The following is a 20,645-nucleotide window of genomic DNA, read 5'->3' as shown; positions in this document are numbered from 1 at the left end:
TGGTGCTTTGTGGGTGCGGGGCTGCGTCCCAGATGTGCCCCATAGGGGTGATATGAGCCGGGTTTGGTGGCCGAGATAGCGACGTGAGTTCACTGTCTTGCTGCTGAAGCCACTGAAGCACGATTCTGGTGTTGCGACAATGACATTAATCGTGCCGCATGATGCCGTCACAGTTGGAGAAGACATCGAGCGGCAATAATATACACGTACACCGCAACTATCAGGGCGCCTTCCATTACTACCACAGTGTGCACCCATCTGCAGGTGGTCGCTCATGTCGGCACCAATGATGTGTGTCGCTATGGATCGGAGGAAATCCTCTCTGGCTTCCGGCGGCTATCTGATTTGGTGAAGACTGCCAGTCTCGCTAGCGGGATGAAAGCAGAGCTCACCATCTGCAGCATCGTCGACAGGACTGACTGCGGACCTTTGGTACAGAGCCGAGTGGAGGGTCTGAATCAGAGGCTGAGACGGTTCTGCGACCATGTGGGCTGCAGATTCCTCGACTTGCGCCATAGGGTGGTGGGGTTTCGGGTTCCGCTGGATAGGTCAGGAGTCCACTACACGCAACATGCTGCTACACGGGTAGCAGGGGTTGTGTAGCGTGGGCTGGGCGGTTTTTTAGGTTAGATGGCCTTGGGCAAGTACAGAAAGGGCAACAGCCTCAACGGGTGCGGGGCAAAGTCAGGACATGCGGGGACCAAGCAGCAATCGGTATTGTAATTGTCAACTGTCGAAGCTGCGTTGGTAAAGTACCGGAACTTCAAGCGCTGATAGAAAGCACCGAAGCTGAAATCGTTATAGGTACAGAAAGCTGGCTTAAGCCAGAGATAAATTCTGCAGAAATTTTTACAAAGGTACAGACGGTGTTTAGAAAGGATAGATTGCATGCAACCGGTGGTGGAGTGTTCGTCGCTGTTAGTAGTAGTTTATCCTGTAGTGAAGTAGAAGTGGATAGTTCCTATAGTTCCTGTGAATTATTATGGGTGGAGGTTACACTAAACAACCGAACTAGTTTAATAATTGGCTCCTTTTACCGACCTCCCGACTCAGCAGCATTAGTGGCAGAACAACTGAGAGAAAAATTTGGAATACATTTCACATAAATTTTCTCAGCATGTTATAGTCTTAGGTGGAGATTTCAATTTACCAGATATAGACTGGGACACTCAGATGTTTAGGACGGGTGGTAGGGACAGAGCATCGAGTGACATTATACTGAGTGCACTATCCAAAAATTACCTCGAGCAATTAAACAGAGAACCGACTCGTGGAGATAACATCTTGGACCTACTGATAACAAACAGACCCGAACTTTTCGACTCTGTATGTACAGAACAGGGAATCAGTGATCATAAGGCCGTTGCAGCATCCCTGAATTTGGAAGTTAATAGGAATATAAAAAAAGGGAGGAAGGTTTATCTGTTTAGCAAGAGTAATAGAAGCCAGATTTCAGACTACCTAACAGATCAAAACGAAAATTTCTGTTCCGACACTGACAATGTTGAGTGTTTATGGAAAAAGTTCAAGGCAATCGTAAAATGCGTTTTAGACAGGTACGTGCCGAGTAAAACTGTGAGGGACGGGAAAAACCCACCGTGGTACAACAACAAAGTTAGGAAACTACTGCGAAAGCAAAGAGAGCTCCACTCCAAGCTTAAACGCAGCCAAAACCTCTCAGACAAACAGAAGCTAAACGATGTCAAAGTTAGCGTAAGGAGGGCTATGCGTGAAGCGTTCATTGAATTCGAAAGTGAAATTCTATGTACCGACTTGACAGAAAATCCTAGGAAGTTCTGGTCTTACGTTAAATCAGTAAGTGGCTCGAAACAGCATATCCAGACACTACGGGATGATGATGGCATTGAAACAGAGGATGACACGCGTAAAGTTGGAATATTAAACACCTTTTTCCAAAGCTGTTTCATAGAGGAAGACCGCACTGCAGTTCCTTCTCTAAATCCTCGCACAAACGAAAAAATGGCTGACATCGAAATAAGTGTCCAAGGAATAGAAAAGCAACTGGAATCACTCAATAGAGGAAAGTCCACTGGACCTGACGGGATACCAATTCGATTCTGCACAGAGTACGCGAAAGAACTTGCCCCCCTTCTAATAGCCGTGAACCGCAAGTCTCTAGAGGAACGGAGGGTTCCAAATGATTGGAAAAGAGCACAGATAGTCCCAGTCTTCAAGAAGGGTCGTCGAGCAGATGCGCGAAGCTATAGACCTATATCTCTTACGTCGATCTCTTGTAGAATTTTAGAACATGTTTTTTGCTCGCGTATCATGCCATTTCTGGAAACCCAGAATCTACTATGTAGGAATCAACATGGATTCCGGAAACAGCGATCGTGTGAGACCCAACTCGCCTTATTTGTTCATGAGACCCAGAAAATATTAGATACAGGCTCCCAGGTAGATGCTATTTTTCTTGACTTGCGGAAGGCGTTCGATACAGTTCCGCACTGTCGCCTGATAAACAAAGTAAGAGCCTACGGAATATCAGACCAGCTGTGTGGCTGGATTGAAGAGTTTTTAGCAAACAGAACACAGCATGTTGTTATCAATGGAGAGACGTCTACAGACGTTAAAGTAACCTCTGGCGTGCCACAGGGGAGTGTTATGGGACCATTGCTTTTCACAATATATATAAATGACTTAGTAGATAGTGTCGGAAGTTCCATGCGGATTTTCGCGGATGATGCTGTAGTATACAGAGAAGTTGCGGCATTAGAAAATTGTAGCGAAATGCAGGAAGATCTGCAGCGGATAGGCACTTGGTGCAGGGAGTGGCAACTGACCCTTAACATAGACAAATGTAATGTATTGCGAATACATAGAAAGAAGGATCCTTTATTGTATGATTATATGATAGCGGAACAAACACTGGTAGCAGTTACTTCTGTAAAATATCTGGGAGTATGCGTGCGGAACGATTTGAAGTGGAATGATCATATAAAATTAATTGTTGGTAAGGCGGGTACCAGGTTGAGATTCATTGGGGGAGTGCTTAGAAAATGTAGTCCATCAACAAAGGAGGTGGCTTACAAAACACTCGTTCGACCTATACTTGAGTATTGCTCATCAGTGTGGGATCCGTACCAGATCGGTCTGACGGAGGAGATAGAGAAGATCCAAAGAAGAGCGGCGCGTTTCGTCACAGGGTTATTTGGTAACCGTGATAGCGTTACGGAGATGTTTAATAAACTCAAGTGGCAGACTCTGCAAGAGAGGCGCTCTGCATCGCGGTGTAGCTTGCTCGCCAGGTTTCGAGAGGGTGCGTTTCTGGATGAGGTATCGAATATATTGCTTCCCCCTACTTATACCTCCCGAGGAGATCACGAATGTAAAATTAGAGAGATTAGAGCGCGCACGGAGGCTTTCAGACGGTCTTCTTCCCGCGAGCCATACGCGACTGGAACAGGAAAGGGAGGTAATGACAGTGGCACGTACAGTGCCCTCCGCCACACACCGTTGGGTGGCTTGCGGAGTATCAATGTAGATGTAGATGTAGATGTAGGCCCCACGACAGTAGTGTTGAACGTAGAGTTAATGCCCCAAGTGGCCTGCAACCATGGCGGAGTGCATGTTTCGAGCAGCTGTTTGCCTGCCTCTCACGACCATCGACCTGTTCTGACCATAAACGGCGACATGTTTCCATTGATTCAGAGTCCACCCTCAATGAACAACTACAGTCGTAACTGCTGTGTGGTAGGGAGCTGATGTTGAGTGGAAGGATGCTGGGCCACAAGTTTATTAACGTATTTACTAAAAACACAAATCAGTTTATTACAGCACAGAACACGATGCAAGGCAATCCGAGAAGTTACCTCGCAAATTAATTAAACTGACTTTCAACAAGACAACTGTTGATAGATATTACATTGCCTTCAACAACGACCGAATGATTGTTTTTTAAAAATATTTTTTGAGAACGACATTAAGTTAAAATTTGATAAATACTTATGACAAGTCTACAAAATTTGAAAGAAGATTACGGTTAATGAAGTAAAAGATCCACGCAGTGGACACCAAGTGAAAAAGCTATCCTTATGTTTCTGATCTACACTGCCATGAAAATGCGAAGGAACTGTTAATCAGAACTCAGGAAGAAGTTGTAGTCTAATTCACAATCGATTTATTGATCTTAAACAAGACAAGACAACAAAATTATTAAAGAAACATCATACAAAAAATATTTATTTAACAAAAGCCTTACTAAAATGGGATCTATGGTGGACAAAGTGATCTGCTGGGGATCGACACACGACACTAACCCGAACTGCCATGATTGGCAAGACAGCCAACCCACTAAGAGAGGAAGCCGAAAGGCACGCGTTTTAGCTCACGCAGGCTGGCGTGAGGTCAGGAACAGGTCAAGGAAATGAGACTAACAAAAAACGTACGTAGCTGCTGGAATACTTAACTTTAATCCATAATTGGTGAACATCGCTCTTGACGGTACATGTTTTACAGCATCAATAGTAACTGATAATGGCGCCTTGCTAGGTCGTAGCAAATGACGTAGCTCAAGGCTATGCCAACTATCGTCTCGGCAAATGAGAGCGTATTTTGTCAGCGAACCATCGCTAGCAAAGTCGGCTGTACAACTGCGGCGAGTGCTAGGGAGTCTCTCTAGACCTGCCGTGTGGCGGCGCTCGGTCTGCAATCACTGATAGAGGCGACACGTGGGTCCGACGTATACTACGGACCGCGGCCGATTTAAAGGCTACCACCTAGCAAGTGTGGTGTCTGGCGGTGACACCACACGAACACTACTCGCTCTATCTCACTCCATACACGTGAATCCAGGTTATGGCATCAAACTACGCCACCACCAAGCATCTTTACTCTACCATACAAAAAAAGGAAAAATATGGTTCGAAAGAACAGGGTGCTGAGAAATAGATATTATAGCCCTACTTTGCAGCAGCGAATACTTTACCATCCTACTGGTCAAGGCGCCACACTACGATGCGTTCGGTGACTGAAGTCATGGACGGCGGCAATCTGCTATTACATGCGCGTTCCCGAAAAATGCAAGCATGCGGTCTTGCATTCGGTTAATTCAGATCGCAGGTACTTCCCTAAGAGCCTCTGAAACCCCCATGGATTCCAGTGTGCAGGTGGACCCGTTTGCTGGTCTGCCAAACCAATTTGACTCAGTGCCACGACTGTGCGTGTCGGAATAAGTCAAATGTTTAGATGGCCGACTCAAGACAAATAAGTACACCCACGCATCACTCGTTGTGACCGTGATGATATAAGCAGTACCCCTGATGGTTCAAAAGGTGACTGGCACAGGCTCTAAGTCGCACCCTAGTAAAGGACACAAGTCTCACCATTTAGGTAGAGATCTGCAGTTCTTTACTAGGGAAGCGCCAGTACAAGAGACTTGTACAAGAGTGACAATCTCCCTTTCTCTGTGTTGCCTCCTCAGCTCGGTTCCAAAAGCACATTTCTCTTTTTTGACTTCCCCCAATTTCGCACAAGCCAATCACGAGCTGGAACCTGGCATTCTAAGCTCGGTGAATGGTCTTTGCACTGCAAACCGATTTGACCAATCAGAGACTTAAAGTTAATTTGCAGAAAATGGAAAAAAATTCAGCTTTGCGGCCTCTTTCCCACGCGTTTGCTGTGTCTTTTGCTAACACAGTACAGGGTGGAAGCACAGCCCTCCCTAAACAGCTTGTTATCTCCCCTGTTGTGTACATTTCAAAGTTTGCAGGGAACGTCCATAAACTCGCATCAACAAAAGATGTTTTGAAACAGAGTCTGCACGTCTCGGCGCCCGTTTTCTCTGTCCCATGGACATTTGCAGAACGTTTACATTTCTTTTGGTGGCTTGCTCGCTAACAAGGCCCACAATGCGCTGTCGGCGACTTTTCGGCGCTAGGCCTTATACCTGGACGTCTGGCGCCAAAGCTAATGTGTTTGCACAATGCAACCACAGCACGGGGCTGTCTGGAAATGCCTCTTCATCATTCTCCAGAAAAAACGCGCTTTGTCGCCCCACCAACGCTGTGCTTTTACTGCAGTCATTTAAGTCGGCACCCTGTTCCTTTGAATGCAGGTAAAGCTTACGGTATTTCCTTCCCTAGAGCACGCAAACAAGACCATAAACTGTTGCCCACCACAATGTATGAAGTCAAATCGCTGTAGATAGTATTCCCTACACCAAATCAGAAGTGAGAGTGCCCTGTAATCTCTCAAATTAACTTGCATATTCCACATTACAAATTTTAATAACATACCCAGAATACATAACAGGTCATTAACATCAGCCATCCACTATCACGTGACTGTTTGCAGATATTTAGAATGGAGACCACTAGTTTCGAGCAAGCGGAATAAGCTGACAATATTAAATTCAAAGTATGATACAGATGGGAGTTGCCAGAGCCAAGTAATGTCTCTTTCTTCACTTAAGGGAGGATGGCGATCGCCACTACACAGACAGATACTCTCAGTAAAAACATTTATCGTGCCTAGGCCTCTTTACCTGGATCCACAATATAAACAACAGATTCATCGAGCTATCCTGTAACATATGAGCCATTAATTAGCAGTTTGCATTAACAATCCAAATAGACACTGGAATTTTCTAGCAGATTAAAACTGTGTGCCAGACCGAGACTCGAACTCAGGACTTCTCCAAATCCGTATCCTCATCGGCTGAGGACTACATGGCGGTCGGTCAATACTGTTGGGCCATCCGGGGCCAGTTCGGATGGAGAGAGAGAAAAGTGGAATGGTTAATGAGTGAAATTTCCTGGAAGATTAACACAATTTGCCAGACTGGTGCTTGAACCTCGAACCTTTGCATTTTGTGGCAGGTACTCTAGTGACTGAACCGTCGCAGCAAGACTCAAGACCAACACTCGCAGCTTTACTTCCGCCAGAACCTTCTCATCTAACTTCCAAAATTCTCAGTTCTCCTGCATACTTTGCAGGACTACAACTCCTGGAAACAGAGAGACTGTTGAAAAATTGCTTGGACACAGCCTTGGGATTTTTTTTTTTTTCACTCTACAGTGGAGAGTCCAAAATGCTCTGCCGCACTAGCCCGTGCATTAGAAATGCTCCAGGTTTGAGACGCGGCTGAGCACAGAGTGTTAATCTGCGAGGAGGTTCCGAATCAGCGCACACTCGGCAGTAACCTTTCTTTCGGAAGTGTTAGTCCTGCAGGGTAGCCGGATGAGCTTTTGAGAATTTGAAGGTAGAAGTACAACTGTAAGGGCAGTACGTCAGTCCGGCTTGGATAGATTGGTTAATAGGGCACTTCCTCGCGAAGGTCCCAGGTTCGATTTACGGCTTGGCACACAGGTTTGAACAACATGGTTGAGGAGTAACAGCGATTGATATAAACTTAACTTAGTGTTAAGAAAACAGTCTTAATCGCGGTTTTTTTTATTTGTTTAGTGCCGACCGATTTCAGCCCATGGCAGGGGCCATCTTCAGGGCGAACATATCGCGGTTTTGACCTACCAGGAAAATTCAGATTAGCGCGTATTCTGCTGCGGACTGAGCATTCACGTTGGCTGATTATTAATTGATGATGATATTTTACACTTTTGATTTGATCTTCTTAGTATTTAATTCATTTTGTAACAGAACTGATTCAAACTGATTTTTGGGTGGCACGTGCCACTACAGAGGAGTTTGATGCTGGGTGTTGATTTAATTCAGTTAACCACGGAGACCTGAGGAGTTTATCCTCATTAACCAATGAGAAACGGCATTCAAACAAGTGCAGAACATGAGGCTCGTCCACAAAGGCGATTGCGCTCGAGTGCATTTCAGAGGGCTGAAACATGAATTCGAGCTAACTACGTTCCTAGGCTCCTAATTGAGAAATACTCGCACACGGAGCATACCCAGGTATACCGTTTTTGACCATTCGCCATCCGCCTATTGGTCGCTAAACTCTAGCAAAACACACACACACACACACACACACACACACACACACACACACTCACTCACACACACTGATATCCGCTGGGATGTGCGGAGGATTCACTGTTGATGGAAGGTGACAGTCTGTATCGCACAGCTTCGTATGTAAACATTTCCAAGTGTTCCACATCTTCGACCTAAACACCAAACAGAATTCCGTTTTCCTTCTCTGCTGCCGCCACATCGTCCGTCTGCCTGTCTTGCCTTTTCTCATGTCTGGGTGTCATATGGAGTAATTTTTAACCATACTACTTATGGTAACTTGAATATACCTCTCTTTCCTTTTGTGGCGATTCGTACTGGCGACTTCTGCAAAAGCGGCCTTTAGGTTTCTAATTTCACAGACATCTCCATACAGTTCGTAATACCGGTAGATTATAATTCAAGTGCAACTACTCACGGAGGTCCAAGGTGGGTTGTTATTATCGCGAGGTAACGAATCTTAGCTAGAAATGGTAATGTGTTAATGCGGAAACGATTTACGCTACGAAAAAATTGGTTCCGGTTTTGGTCATCACGTGCAAATTTGGCGCTGTGAATGCAAGAAATGTTTCCATATATAAGTCATTAGGACCGGGACGTGTGGGAGAAGTGAGAAAGGCATAATGTCGATTTTATTATAAACGGTCTCTTACACATTTTATTGCTCGCTGCAGTTCCGGTTGATCTGAGAAACGTGTTCCTGTATAAGGCGGAGACCGAACGTGTCCTCTGTAAACGTGGTCTTTTGGAGATCCCCAGAGCCAAAAAGCACATGGGCTCAAATGAGGTCATGTTGCAGGCTGCGACTCAGGAAAACCCCTGGAGACAACACGTTCGTGCAAGGCTGCATTAAGCACATCTTTCACTGGGCGAGGGAGAGAGATAAGGCACTGTCCCATCTTGCGTGAAGACAGTGCTTTCCGCACAGTTTCGCTCATACATAGCAGAATCCCATGTTGTGCAAGAAGGTCTCGATAATGTGCAGACTTCGCATTAAAGATGACAGACACTCTGGGTACATTTTCTGCCAAGGGGAACGGACCGAGAATAACGGTACTCATGAATCCACACCATGCAGCCACGTACGACGAGCGCAATGACACTTCGCGCAGCAAGTGGTTTAACAGTACCCCAAATTCGACAGTTCTGTGTGTACCCTGTGTATACCCTGTGGTGGAAAATGTGGCTTGTCACTACATGGAATATTGCCGGTCACATGTCATCAACTTCGATCTGTGCCGGAATTCGGAGAGCAAAATCAGAACGTTGCTGCGGATTATGAGGTTTCAGTTGCTGCACCGCCTGGGTCTTGTAAGAACACTGCAATGGTACTTTCGCGTTCTCGTCAATACGGTACCAGAACGTTTAAGTTCTACCACTGTAAAGACGGAAGATCCGCGATTCGGAATGTCAGAATTGTGCCATAAGTAGCAGCAGGAACTCCATCACAAAATCACGCAGCATTAACACTTCAAACCATCGACTCTCGGAGGGAGATTTTAACCGTGTGCAACCCAATGGTAAAGTATCGAACTATTTTTCTCCGAATCATACAGTTTGTGGGAAAAGCAGTGAGAATAATTACTCTTGGAAGCCTTTTATCAGACAAAGCCTGTTATAACAATAAACCGTTTCGCTTAAAAAAACGGCCGCCAGCTCAAATCGGGCACAGTGTCTACACAAAAAGATGAAGTCAATTTTCGACACTGAATAAATAACTACTTTCATTTACTATGGTCACTTGGCAGTTAGTACTATTAATCCCACTTTCTGTTACTTACGGAATTTATCACTATACTTAAGTAATTATTTAAAGAACACACACGTATGTTTCAACAAAGATACAAAAAAAATATTAAACTTATAGCTGTCATTCATATGACCAAAATTATTATTTAACACGACTAAATTTCATTTCTTTAGGACTGTTATTTGTTAACGTTTTACTAACACCAGTATTTGTCTGGCTTTCTTTGACATGGAGAAGTAACACGAACAACTACTGTTAAGATTGTTGCAGTTAAACAATTATGTTACTTTACTTTCAGAAATATAATTGAAAACTTATCCTCATGGTCACGCAATGCTGTGGCCCTTAAACTGATACGTGCAAACTTTAGTACTCAATAATGATATTCAGAATTTACTACCAAAACAGTACTCTTGCCAGTAATTTACTGTTATTCGAGCTTCAATAAACATCAAGATACTCGGAATAAATTCGTTTAGGTAAGGACCCTACTGAGGTAAATGACATAGGAAAATCACGGTTAAACACAGAGGTACATTTAACACTTATATTCCGCTGATTGAAGATGGATGGCTCATACTGTGATACACTTCTAAATGAAGTACTTTGCCTGTTACTGATGTCGAAGGTGGCGTGAGGCGGTGCTCCGTAGTAACATTGCGCAGGTACGGCTCTTGATGTACATTGCTCTGTCTTCCTCTTGGTGGCGACGATAAAATTACAAATTTCTGAGCTATTAATTTATTGCCGTACTGCACCAATCATGTAGAACACGTCCGAGGCCAAAAAACCAGTCTTGCAGGTAAATTCGGGGCCTCTAGTGCTTGACCAACGTAATGCGTGTTCACCACTCGCAGGGCAGCTACCGACTGTGTGAGCCACTTGCGCGCCAAATCTCACTCGCGCGCCCCACCACCTTTTCCATTCCACCACAGAACAGAATTCCGTTCTACCTATGATCCCTACACCTTTCCAATTTACACTTCTGCTTCCAAAAACCCTAAGTATGAACCATCTACAATTGCATGACAGCATATACATACAAAACTGACATGATTAATTACAGTTGTACTTGAAATATTACATAATTATTTACAAAATATGTTTTAATACATTTATTCCACCTACATCAAAGAGGTTATTTTAAATAGATAAACTAAACAAAAGGTTACTCTCGTTATAGTATTTTCTTAATTTTTCAAAATTATTATGGAACAAAAAAAATTTAAAGTATACAGATGAATGGCAGTATTATATTTACAATAGCATTACATTACATGTTGACCACGGGATGGACAATACTTGCGGCACTGCAAGAGCGCTAGCACTGCCCGGGGCATGTGCTGCATGGTCAGCAGCAGCAAACTCGTCAATAGCTTCCTCTGGGATGGGACGCCTTCCTTTTCCATGTTCCACACCAAGCAAACTTGTGTTTTAGAATTTCATTATCGACTTTTTTAAATCGTTTAATGACATCAGGCTTCTCCTCAGGCGTTTACGTTGGCGGTACAGTCGCAGTGCAGCAGTATAATTGCTGCTGTTCAGATGAAACAGTTACTCTAACGGCAAACGGTCTCTCTTCCCGACAGCCCTACTGTTCAGTCAGTTAATGGCTTGTCAAATGACAGCGTGGATGTTATACCGTTATACAGAGGGTACAGCGCCAGATTAGCACTCCCGACCAAAACTGAAAGTAATTTATTTCCAGTGTAAATCTGCTCCGCATTGACGTACAATTTAGCATGTGTACTAATTTTCGCTGCCGTACGATAATTACAGCCCACACTGGACCTCCATTGCTTCATGTCTATTCATAGTTATAAGGGAATAGTGAAAGGTGTCGGTTTGGAATACATGCCAGGCAAAAATAATTTGTTTCGTCCTTTCAGGTTCCAATATCACGTTATTGGTGAACATATTTAACATCTGTCATCTGATTGTGTTTAGTTAACAATTTGTGTAGGTACTAGGTTCTACTCGCCGTCCATCACCACAACTTTGCTTCATGGCGTTTGCCTCTTGTGCTTTGCACTGCATTATATACCTTTCGTAGTTACTTCTCAGGGGCGATATAAGCTTCATGGGGTTCCCAGTACAGTGCTAAACGTATCGCCACTTATTTCCAGGTTCGCACATTCAACTTTGTAAACTGATACTCGTGAAAACCATATTTTACGTCTCTTTATGCCTAGCCGAGTCTCGATCAACGACGCCAGATTTGTTTGGCTAACAATGGGTTCAAATTCAGATCATGAAAGAGAACTCTCATATCATTTTATGGCTGGGTAAAGACTTCTGAAGTGTCAGTTATTGTACTGAACTTTAACTCCCAAGTTTAAGGAGTGTCTCATCTCCAGTAACGTCTTTTCTAATATTTCTTGTCTGACGGTATTGGTTTACATCTGGACTGACTGCCATAATGAACAGTGTTCTCTTGTGGTAACCATTGTGTATAGTCAAACATCTGTACCCCACCGGGTTTTGACGTTCAGAGGACCTGCGACACAGCTAAGTTATGTTGGTTGTGTTCAGCAGTGGCCCACTTATTTTGCTGTCAGGTGTACGAACAACTTAACACAAGAATATCTTTGAATGTACACTATATGAAAGGCTTATTTCAATAGTGGCACAAGTCCATTTTTGTTCATTTGAGATACAGAGTACTAAAGTTAAATGAGCGCTGAAAAATCTGCAGTTGAGATACCAGAAATCCTCAAGCATACGGCTTCCTGCTAGAGATCAACCTTTCTTTCTGTTTGTTTGGATCATTAACTTCAGAAGCTTTATAGGCAGAAAAGTGGAGGCAATGGACTTGTACCACTATTGAAATAAGCCCTTCATATATACTTTAATCTAACTACGACATCTATTCCATGTGTAATTATTGCAAGTTGTACTAGAAAATGACAATAACGCTGAAATAACCTAATAGTACGAAAGAATAATAAACACTAAGAGCTAACAGGAATTAACTATTCATAATTGATAAGAATTATGAGAACTCCTTTGTTCATCCATTTCCAGCTCTTCGATGCGTTAAGCCATTTTTCATCAGAAACATAGAGCATTTCAGAGTACCTCTCTATATCGCAAAGACTGCCACAGTCAGCGGCATGTCTGACCTCGATAAACGGCATGGTCAGTCGATGCCCTGTGGTTACTATGAAAAGGTTTTAGGTTGACTTTATGTCCCATACTGTGAGCAAGTGATGATGTTATACTGGTCCCAGGTGTTGAATGGCGCAGAAAGTTTTTCTCGGACAAGTCCTATCTCCCTGTCACTTTCTCTCTCTCTCTCTCTGAGTGTGTATGTGTGTGTGTGTGTATGTGTGTGTGTGTGTGTGTGTGTGTGTGTGAGTGTGTGAGCGCGCGCGCGCGCACGCGCTCGTATCTGTATTAGGCTATTCGAAACTTTACCTGTTACAGGGCACTTCCGTCAATACGACTTTGGATTGCTACGAAACATAAAGAAGTACGGCAGTACTTCTCCACCAGATTACAACCTCAGAAATATATTTTCCCCCGTCATCGCCATGTATGGCAACGGTGACTGGCTCGTTGGGGAGAAGGTAAGTCCTTATCCTAGTTTTTTTTTGTTTTGTAAATAAAACTGTCTTTTCCTGCTGCTAGTCGCTTTATTTATCCCATACGCGTTTCTCCTTCTCCTAAGGCATCATCAGCGGGATCTATAACGATACAGTTTTGTTAGTCTTAGATTATCAAACAGTTCACTTCGCGATTTTTTGTAAAAAAAAAAAAAGTAACTACTTACGACTTGCTGATCTGCGTTTCCTCACATCTGGTCTGGAGGTCGGACTACCACTTTTATCACTGCCATATCTTTGTGTTCTCGCCTTCCATACATTGTTCACCATGTTTCTCACTATTTTTTGTGGTGGACTATTGTTCTTTTGTCACTCGATACAACTATTTCGTCGTACACTGCTTTTCACAGCGTAAATATTGCGACTCCATTACGTGTTTCATCTTCTTTGGTATGTTTACCTATTTGATGCCAACCTAAATAAGTATATGTTCGATACTAACTTCTATTTATGATGTTTATACCGTGTGTGTGTGTGTATGAGTGTGAGAGAGAGGGGGGATAGAGCAGACTTCTTTTTTTTTTTGGGGGGGGGGGGGGTGGTGTACTAGCTGTTAGCGAGTGGCTGAAAACTTTGATGACAGCTGGACACCTGTTTTGACTCCTCGTTTCAATATTCTGTGGAGGGGTTCGTGGATGAGTGAGTGTAAAGATGTTGGGTTCTATTATTATTACATTGGACAATATTATTATATAAATGCTTTTTGCGAACGTTATTCTATTATTTTATCTATTAGTGTAAATAATGAATAGCTTGGCATGTGTACTTGGTCATTCAACAGTATTTTCCCTTCTACTTTAGTTTTATGTATGTGGTAATTTTCTTGCATTGTCAGAAGGTGTTTTTTATTGTTGATTCTAATTATTTTCATGTCATCTTCTCTACTGGTTGGTTTGTGGTCATTTTCTCTTAGATGTTCTGCAAATGTGGAGTGATTGTCCCATATTCCCAGGCTCTCATGTGTTCCTTTTATCTGACATCAAATGTTCTCCCTGTTTGCCCTATGTATGTGCCTTCACAAGTGCTACACTGCAACTGATATATACCTGCTTTCTGGTATATGTCTCTGTTTCTTTGTTAGTTTTGGGGTGTATTTTTGTATAGAATTGTCTGTTGTGTATGCTATGTTTATTCCCTGTCTTTTGAAAATGTTGATTTTATGGCTGAATTTGTGTTTGTATGTCATTGTGTACCATCTTGCGTTTTCTTTCATCTTTTGCTGATTATCCTGTTATGGGACTGCGTGTTTGTGTTTGGTTCTGTTGTGTTGTTGTCTGTGGTTTGGAGCTTTCTACTTTTATTTTACTTTTAACTTTGTTGTTTAGCTTTGTGACTGTGTTATTATTGTAACCATTATTTTGTGCTATCTGTATTATTATGCCCAGTTCTTTTTGGTAGCTTTCTTTGGTGAGTGGTACTGTGTTGAGTCTATGGAGCATGTGTCGAAGCGCTGCTTGCTTTTGTGCATGTGGGTGATTCGAGGATTGGGAAATGATAATGTCTGTTGCTGTGGGTTTACGATAAATTTCAAACATATGCTTACTGTTTTGTTTTTTGATTGTTATATCTAGAAAGTTAATTTGGTTGTTCTGTTCTCTTTCAATTGTGAATTTTATATTTTTATGTATCTTGTTGATGTCAGTATGTAGTTTATCAATTTTTGTTTGTGGTTCTTGTATTAAGCAAAGCAAAACAACGAAAGCATCATCTCCTTGCTCATGTGCTCATTAAAGAACCAGATAATCTGTAAATACCACTGCACCAAGCTTTTTAACATAAAGCTTTGCGGTAGGTAGGAGCTGATGGTAGGATACAAGTGTGGGCGCAGACCCCAAGAAGCCATGGAACCAAGCTGTCAACAAGGCACTGTGCGAGCTGATGGTTTCACCATAGTGGTGTGGGCTGTATCTATATGGAATGGAGTGGGTCTTCTGGTCCAACTAAACCAATCATTGATTGCAAATGGTTACGTTCGGCTACTTGCGTAACATCTGCAGCCATTCATGAACTTGATGTTCCCAAACTACGATGGAACTATTATGAATGACAATGCGCCATGTCACCGGGTCACAACTGTTCGCAGTTGGTTTGAAGAACAGTCTGGACAATTCGAGCGAATCATTTGGCCACCTAAAACGCCTGGCATCAATCCCATCGATTTATCGAACAATCGAGAGGTCAGTTCGTCCAACTTTCTCAATTATGGACGGGTGTGGAGGCAGCACGAGATATCCCATGACTTTTGTCACCTCAGTGTAGGTACATGCAGACAAATGTACGACGGAAACGAATAGTCCAGAGATACGAATAGGCAAGCATCTGCAAGTCGTTCTTACTGTACAAGACTGGTAGAGTTCAACGCTCATTCACATAGTATCAACTGTAGGCTTCTTCATCCGAGGCTGCTGTCGCTGGAACTCTCTAACTATAGCTCTGCCTTGCTTGGCGTTTGAGGACCTTATACAGGGTGGCTCAAAAGTAACTTCACAGACTTTGTGGGTATAATTTGTGCATCAAAACAACAGCCAAATGTTAAATAACGTTTTTCTGAATTTGCTTTATTTTCGAATTATGATGCATAATGTCATTTGTGGCAGGTATTACATGATGGTCAAGTACAGGCTTTTGGCATGTCGAGTTTACCTGCATATCGACTGTTGTTGCTTTTGCCACATCTCTACACTGCTCATTCGATTCTGGCAATAAGCCCTTTTGTTTACTTGACTTTGGTGGGGGATTGTACTCTATGACGCTGTTGTAGTGAAGCGGCTTCAGATGTACTACGTACATTCATTCTGACGGTATTCGTTGTGTACGGTACGATGACGTACTCACACGGTGAATACGCGGATACGCACCCCTTTACGGTGCAGAAAAAGGCAAAGCACGCGCAGCAAGACGAAGGCATACGGAAATGTTTCCGAACAGAAGACTACCAAACTATCAGACTTTCACACTTGTGGACAGGCGTGTAAAGGAATGTGCCATTCGGGGTGTGCCACTTTTAGGTCGGTCTCGACTGGATGGAGTGGGTGGTGAGAAAGAGCTCGTATCTAGTACTGTTATTGAGAAAGTAGCACAGCTACACCAGTGAACTTAAAATGGATGTGCAGCTGTGCAAAATAAGATGAACAGAGTTTGCAAGATTCAGACAGCGGTAAGACATCGAGATGAAGATTCGATGATAAGTACCCCCCGTATAAGTAGGCATCCCTCAATCAACTGTATGGCGCCTCCTTCGGAGACAGCAATAGACCCGTTTCACCTGCAGAAGATACAGGAGCTGACGCCTGTAGTCTACCCTAGGCTTCAGAAATTCTGTCAATGGTTACTCGAGCGCCATGCTGCTGATCCACGGTTCGGTCGCCGGATACCATATGCGGATGAGAGCCTCTTTACCTGTGCAGGTATCGTGATGACGGTGTTTGGTCTGTGGGGCGCTCGACTCCGCGGTCATCAGCGCCCGTGTAGGTCTCAATTTTTTAACAGTCCAATTTTTTACACAGTGCACTCTAGCCACTGTCACGAATGATGATGATGATGAAATGATGAGGACAACACAAACACATAGCCCCCGGGCAAAGAAAATCCCCAAGCCGGCCGGGAATCGAACCGGGGACTCCGTGATCCAAAGGTAGCAACGCTAGCCACTAGACGTGCAGGTATCGTGAACGCTCAGAAGATGCATATGTGAGCATATGAGAGTACTCGTGCAATTACACTACGAGATATCAACATCGTTTTTCAGTGATCACTTTATGCGGCGCAGTGGACGACCAGTGAGAATAATGCATTCCACGATGCCTGACTGGCAGAGTGTATCGACAGATTTTGGAACATGGATTGGGAGACCTGCTTCGTGATGTCGCACTTGCTACACGAACAAACTTATGGCTTATTCTCGATGGTAGCCCTCCGCATATCAGTGGGGAGACTAGATAGTATCTCAGTGTTGCTAATCCCGGTAGGTGGATCGGTCGTGCCGGACCAATTGCTTGGACTGCGAGATCTCCACGTCTTAATCCCCTGCACTTTCAGTTTCGGGGCCATCTCAAGGAGCCCGTGTGTAGTGCTTCTATTGAGAATGTAGCAAAACTACACTAGCGAACTAAAAACGGCTGTGCAACTGTGCAGAAAGAGATGAAAGGAGCCTGCAACATCAGAGAGGTGTAAGACAGCGAGCGCGTCACTGTTTTCGGCTATATGGACATCATTTTGAACATGTTATTGGGTACATGTACAATATGTACACTACTGCCCATTAAAATTGCTACACCACGAAGATGACGTGCTACAGACGCGAAATTTAACCGACAGGAAGAAGATGCTGTGATATGCAAATGATTAGCTTTTCAGAGCATTCACACAAGGTTGGCGCCGGTGGCGACACCTACAGCGTGCTGACATGAGGAAAGTTTCCAACCGATTTCTCATACACAAACAGCAGTTGACCGGCGTTGCCTGGTGAAACGTTGTTGTGATGTCTCGTGTAAAGACCAGAAATGCGTACCATTACGTTTCCGACTTTGATGAAGGTCTGATTGTAGCCTATCGCGATTGCGGTTTATCGCATCGCGACATTGCTGCTCGCGTTGGTCGAGATCCAATGACTGTTAGCAGAATATGGAATCGGTGGGTTCAGGAGGGTAATACGGAACACCGTGCAGGATCCCAACGGCCTCGTATCGCTAGCAGTCGAGATGACAGGCATCTTATCCGCATGGCTGTAACGGATCGTGCAGCCACGTCTCGATCCCTGAGACAGCAGATGGGGATAAGACAACAACCATGTGCACGAACAGTTCGACGACGTTTGCAGCAGCATGGACTATCAGCTCGGAGACCATGGCTGCGGTTACAGACAGGAGCGCGTGCGATGGTGTACTCAGCGACGAACATGGGTGCACGAATGGCAAAACGTCATTTTTACGGATGAATCCAGGTTCTGTCGGATGAATCCAGGTTCTGTTTACAGCTTCATGATGGTCGCATCCGTGTTTGGCGACATCGCGGTGAACGCACATTGGAAGCGTGTATTCGTCATCGCCATACTGGCGTATCACCCGGCGTGATGGTATGGGGTGCCATTTGTTACACGTCTCGGTCACCTCTTGTTCGCACTGACGGCACTTTGTACAGTGGACGTTACATTTCAGATGTGTTATGGCCCATGGCTCTACCCTTCATTCGATCCCTGCGAAACCTTATATTTCAGCAAGATAATGCACGACCGCGTGTTGCAGTTCCTGTACGGGCATTTCTGGATACAGAAAATGATCGACTGCTGCCCTGGCCAGCACATTCTCCAGATCTCTCACCAACTGAAAACGTCTGGTCAATGGTGGACAAGCAACTGGCTCGTCACAATACGCCAGTCATTACACCTGATGTACTGTGGTGTGGTATTGAAGCTGCATGGGCAGCTGTATCTACACATCCAAGCTCTGTTTGACTCAATGCCCAGGCGTATCAAGGCTGTTATTACGGCCAGAGGTGGTTGTTCTGGGTACTGATTTTTCAGGATCTATGCACCGAAATTGCATGAAAATGTAATCACATGTCAGTTCTAGTATAATATATTTGTCCAATGAACACCCGTTTATCATCTGCATTTCTTCTTGATGTAGCAATTTTAATGGGCAGTAGTATAGTTATGTTGGATTTCAGGTCCCTACGTGTCCTTTCTTTCTGAGAAGAATTAATTTTGTGTTATTTGTGTTGCACTTGTGATCCCTAATGTACTGCATTACTCTGAAATAAAACAGTTTGAGACAAAACGTTATTTAACATTTTACTGTTATTTTGATGCATACACTACACCCTATATATGACGTTTGGGACTGCTTACAGATGGGACGTGAATGCGTCGCTTTTTACCTCCAGTTGTTAATCGGTAAGATTAACTAGTGTAGCAGAGCATTGGAGAGAGTGATCTTTCAGTGCCTTGGAGCGTTAAGATGTGTCGGGTTTTTTCAGTTCGTAGTAGCTCGCAATGAACTGATGAAAGCGGTTGTAGTGTGCACCTCTACATAAGTCTCAAGACTTACAGCTAGTACTCATACTTAAATTATTGTTTCTTTTTCTCTGACAACCTTTCACGATTCGGCCATTACAATTTACAGGATACATAATGGGAAGAAGCATTCCAAGAGCCCACGTTAGACAAGTAATTTAATTCTTAAGAATATAATTGTAACACTCTCAATTCAGATTTTCTTTGCAATGGGCCAGACACAATTACAATGGAGGCTAGAAGAAACTGTGGCACTGAAAAAAAAAAAAAAAAAAGAAAAAGAAAAGAAAAACTCTGCCATTTTCACATCTATCATCGCGAGAAGCATCCGAACATAATGAACGCATATAGAATAGGACCTCATACTGTTCTTCCTGTGTGTGAGGACGTAAAAAACATGGCATGTGCGAGATTTGATATTGTGCTCCACAGGAAACCCACGGATTCGTTCCCATAAGCCACACACACCGTTACGCAATACAATGATTTTCGCCGTTCATACCGTTACTGCATCGGATGCAAGGCTCCACGCCAAACTACGCTGATGATACAAATTATTACGACCATTGCTCACCGCGAGATTCAGTCCCACCTGGTTCGTGGGCGTATGAAGCGGTAAAGAAACTATGTACGCAGAGACGAATGGGGTAGCATTCAAGCGATTATACGGGACACATATGGGGAAATCCACTGTCAAAATACTGAAACACAAAATAATGAAAGAAATTATCTGTCTGGAAATGACTGTACGACAAGTTTCGTTAAGCATCAAGCTGTTGTCGCTGAAAAGAATAGATACAAATTGCAGGTTTGGAATTACAGTCCTGCTTTCAGTCTTACGAAACAAGCTTACGTTGTAGGAAATACAACCCGATACCATCCACCAAGACGATCATGTACCTCTGATGAAATTTAATACGGAAGAATTTAATACAAAACAGAATTAAATGAGTTTAGTAGTAACTAAATTCTCGATACTTGACAACCACACATAACCTACCCCATTGCGTGTGGATACAGAAACATATAACATCGCGCGAAGGATATTTAACAAGAATTGAGTCGTCTTAGACGGTAAGACTGATCTGAGAACAGTAAATAATTTGGCAGTGCCTTAACGGCAAGTTTGCACGTCTTAAAAACCACTCAAAACCGTGGGTCTTCATCAAGCACAGTAACTTAATCAGGACAGTTTGCTGCTTCAAATATAGCTTCAAAACCTGACACGTCTTAACGCTTCAAGGCACTGAAAGATCATTCTCTCCAATGCTCTGCTACACTAGTAACAAGAAGAAAGGCAATAATGGATGGGATCTTTTCGAAAAAACAAGCA

At 43.5% G+C, this 20,645-nt stretch overlaps 1 protein-coding gene across 1 annotated transcript in view; it reads left to right on the top strand.

The window, feature by feature from the left end:
• LOC124622730 (lipase 3-like) overlaps window positions 1-20,645 on the top strand; it is a 147,711-nt gene that overhangs the window by 120,874 nt on the left and 6,192 nt on the right. Inside the window, exon 7 of the mRNA XM_047148521.1 lies at window positions 13,121-13,263. Coding sequence (XP_047004477.1) covers window positions 13,121-13,263 — 143 coding nt within the window. The remainder of the gene's footprint in view (window positions 1-13,120; window positions 13,264-20,645) is intronic.

Source organism: Schistocerca americana, chromosome 7, assembly GCF_021461395.2.
Source record: "Schistocerca americana isolate TAMUIC-IGC-003095 chromosome 7, iqSchAmer2.1, whole genome shotgun sequence".
NCBI classification, from domain to species: Eukaryota; Metazoa; Arthropoda; class Insecta; order Orthoptera; family Acrididae; genus Schistocerca; species Schistocerca americana.
Note: the sequence above shows the minus strand (reverse complement) of the source record. Positions and strands in the feature narration are given on the sequence as shown.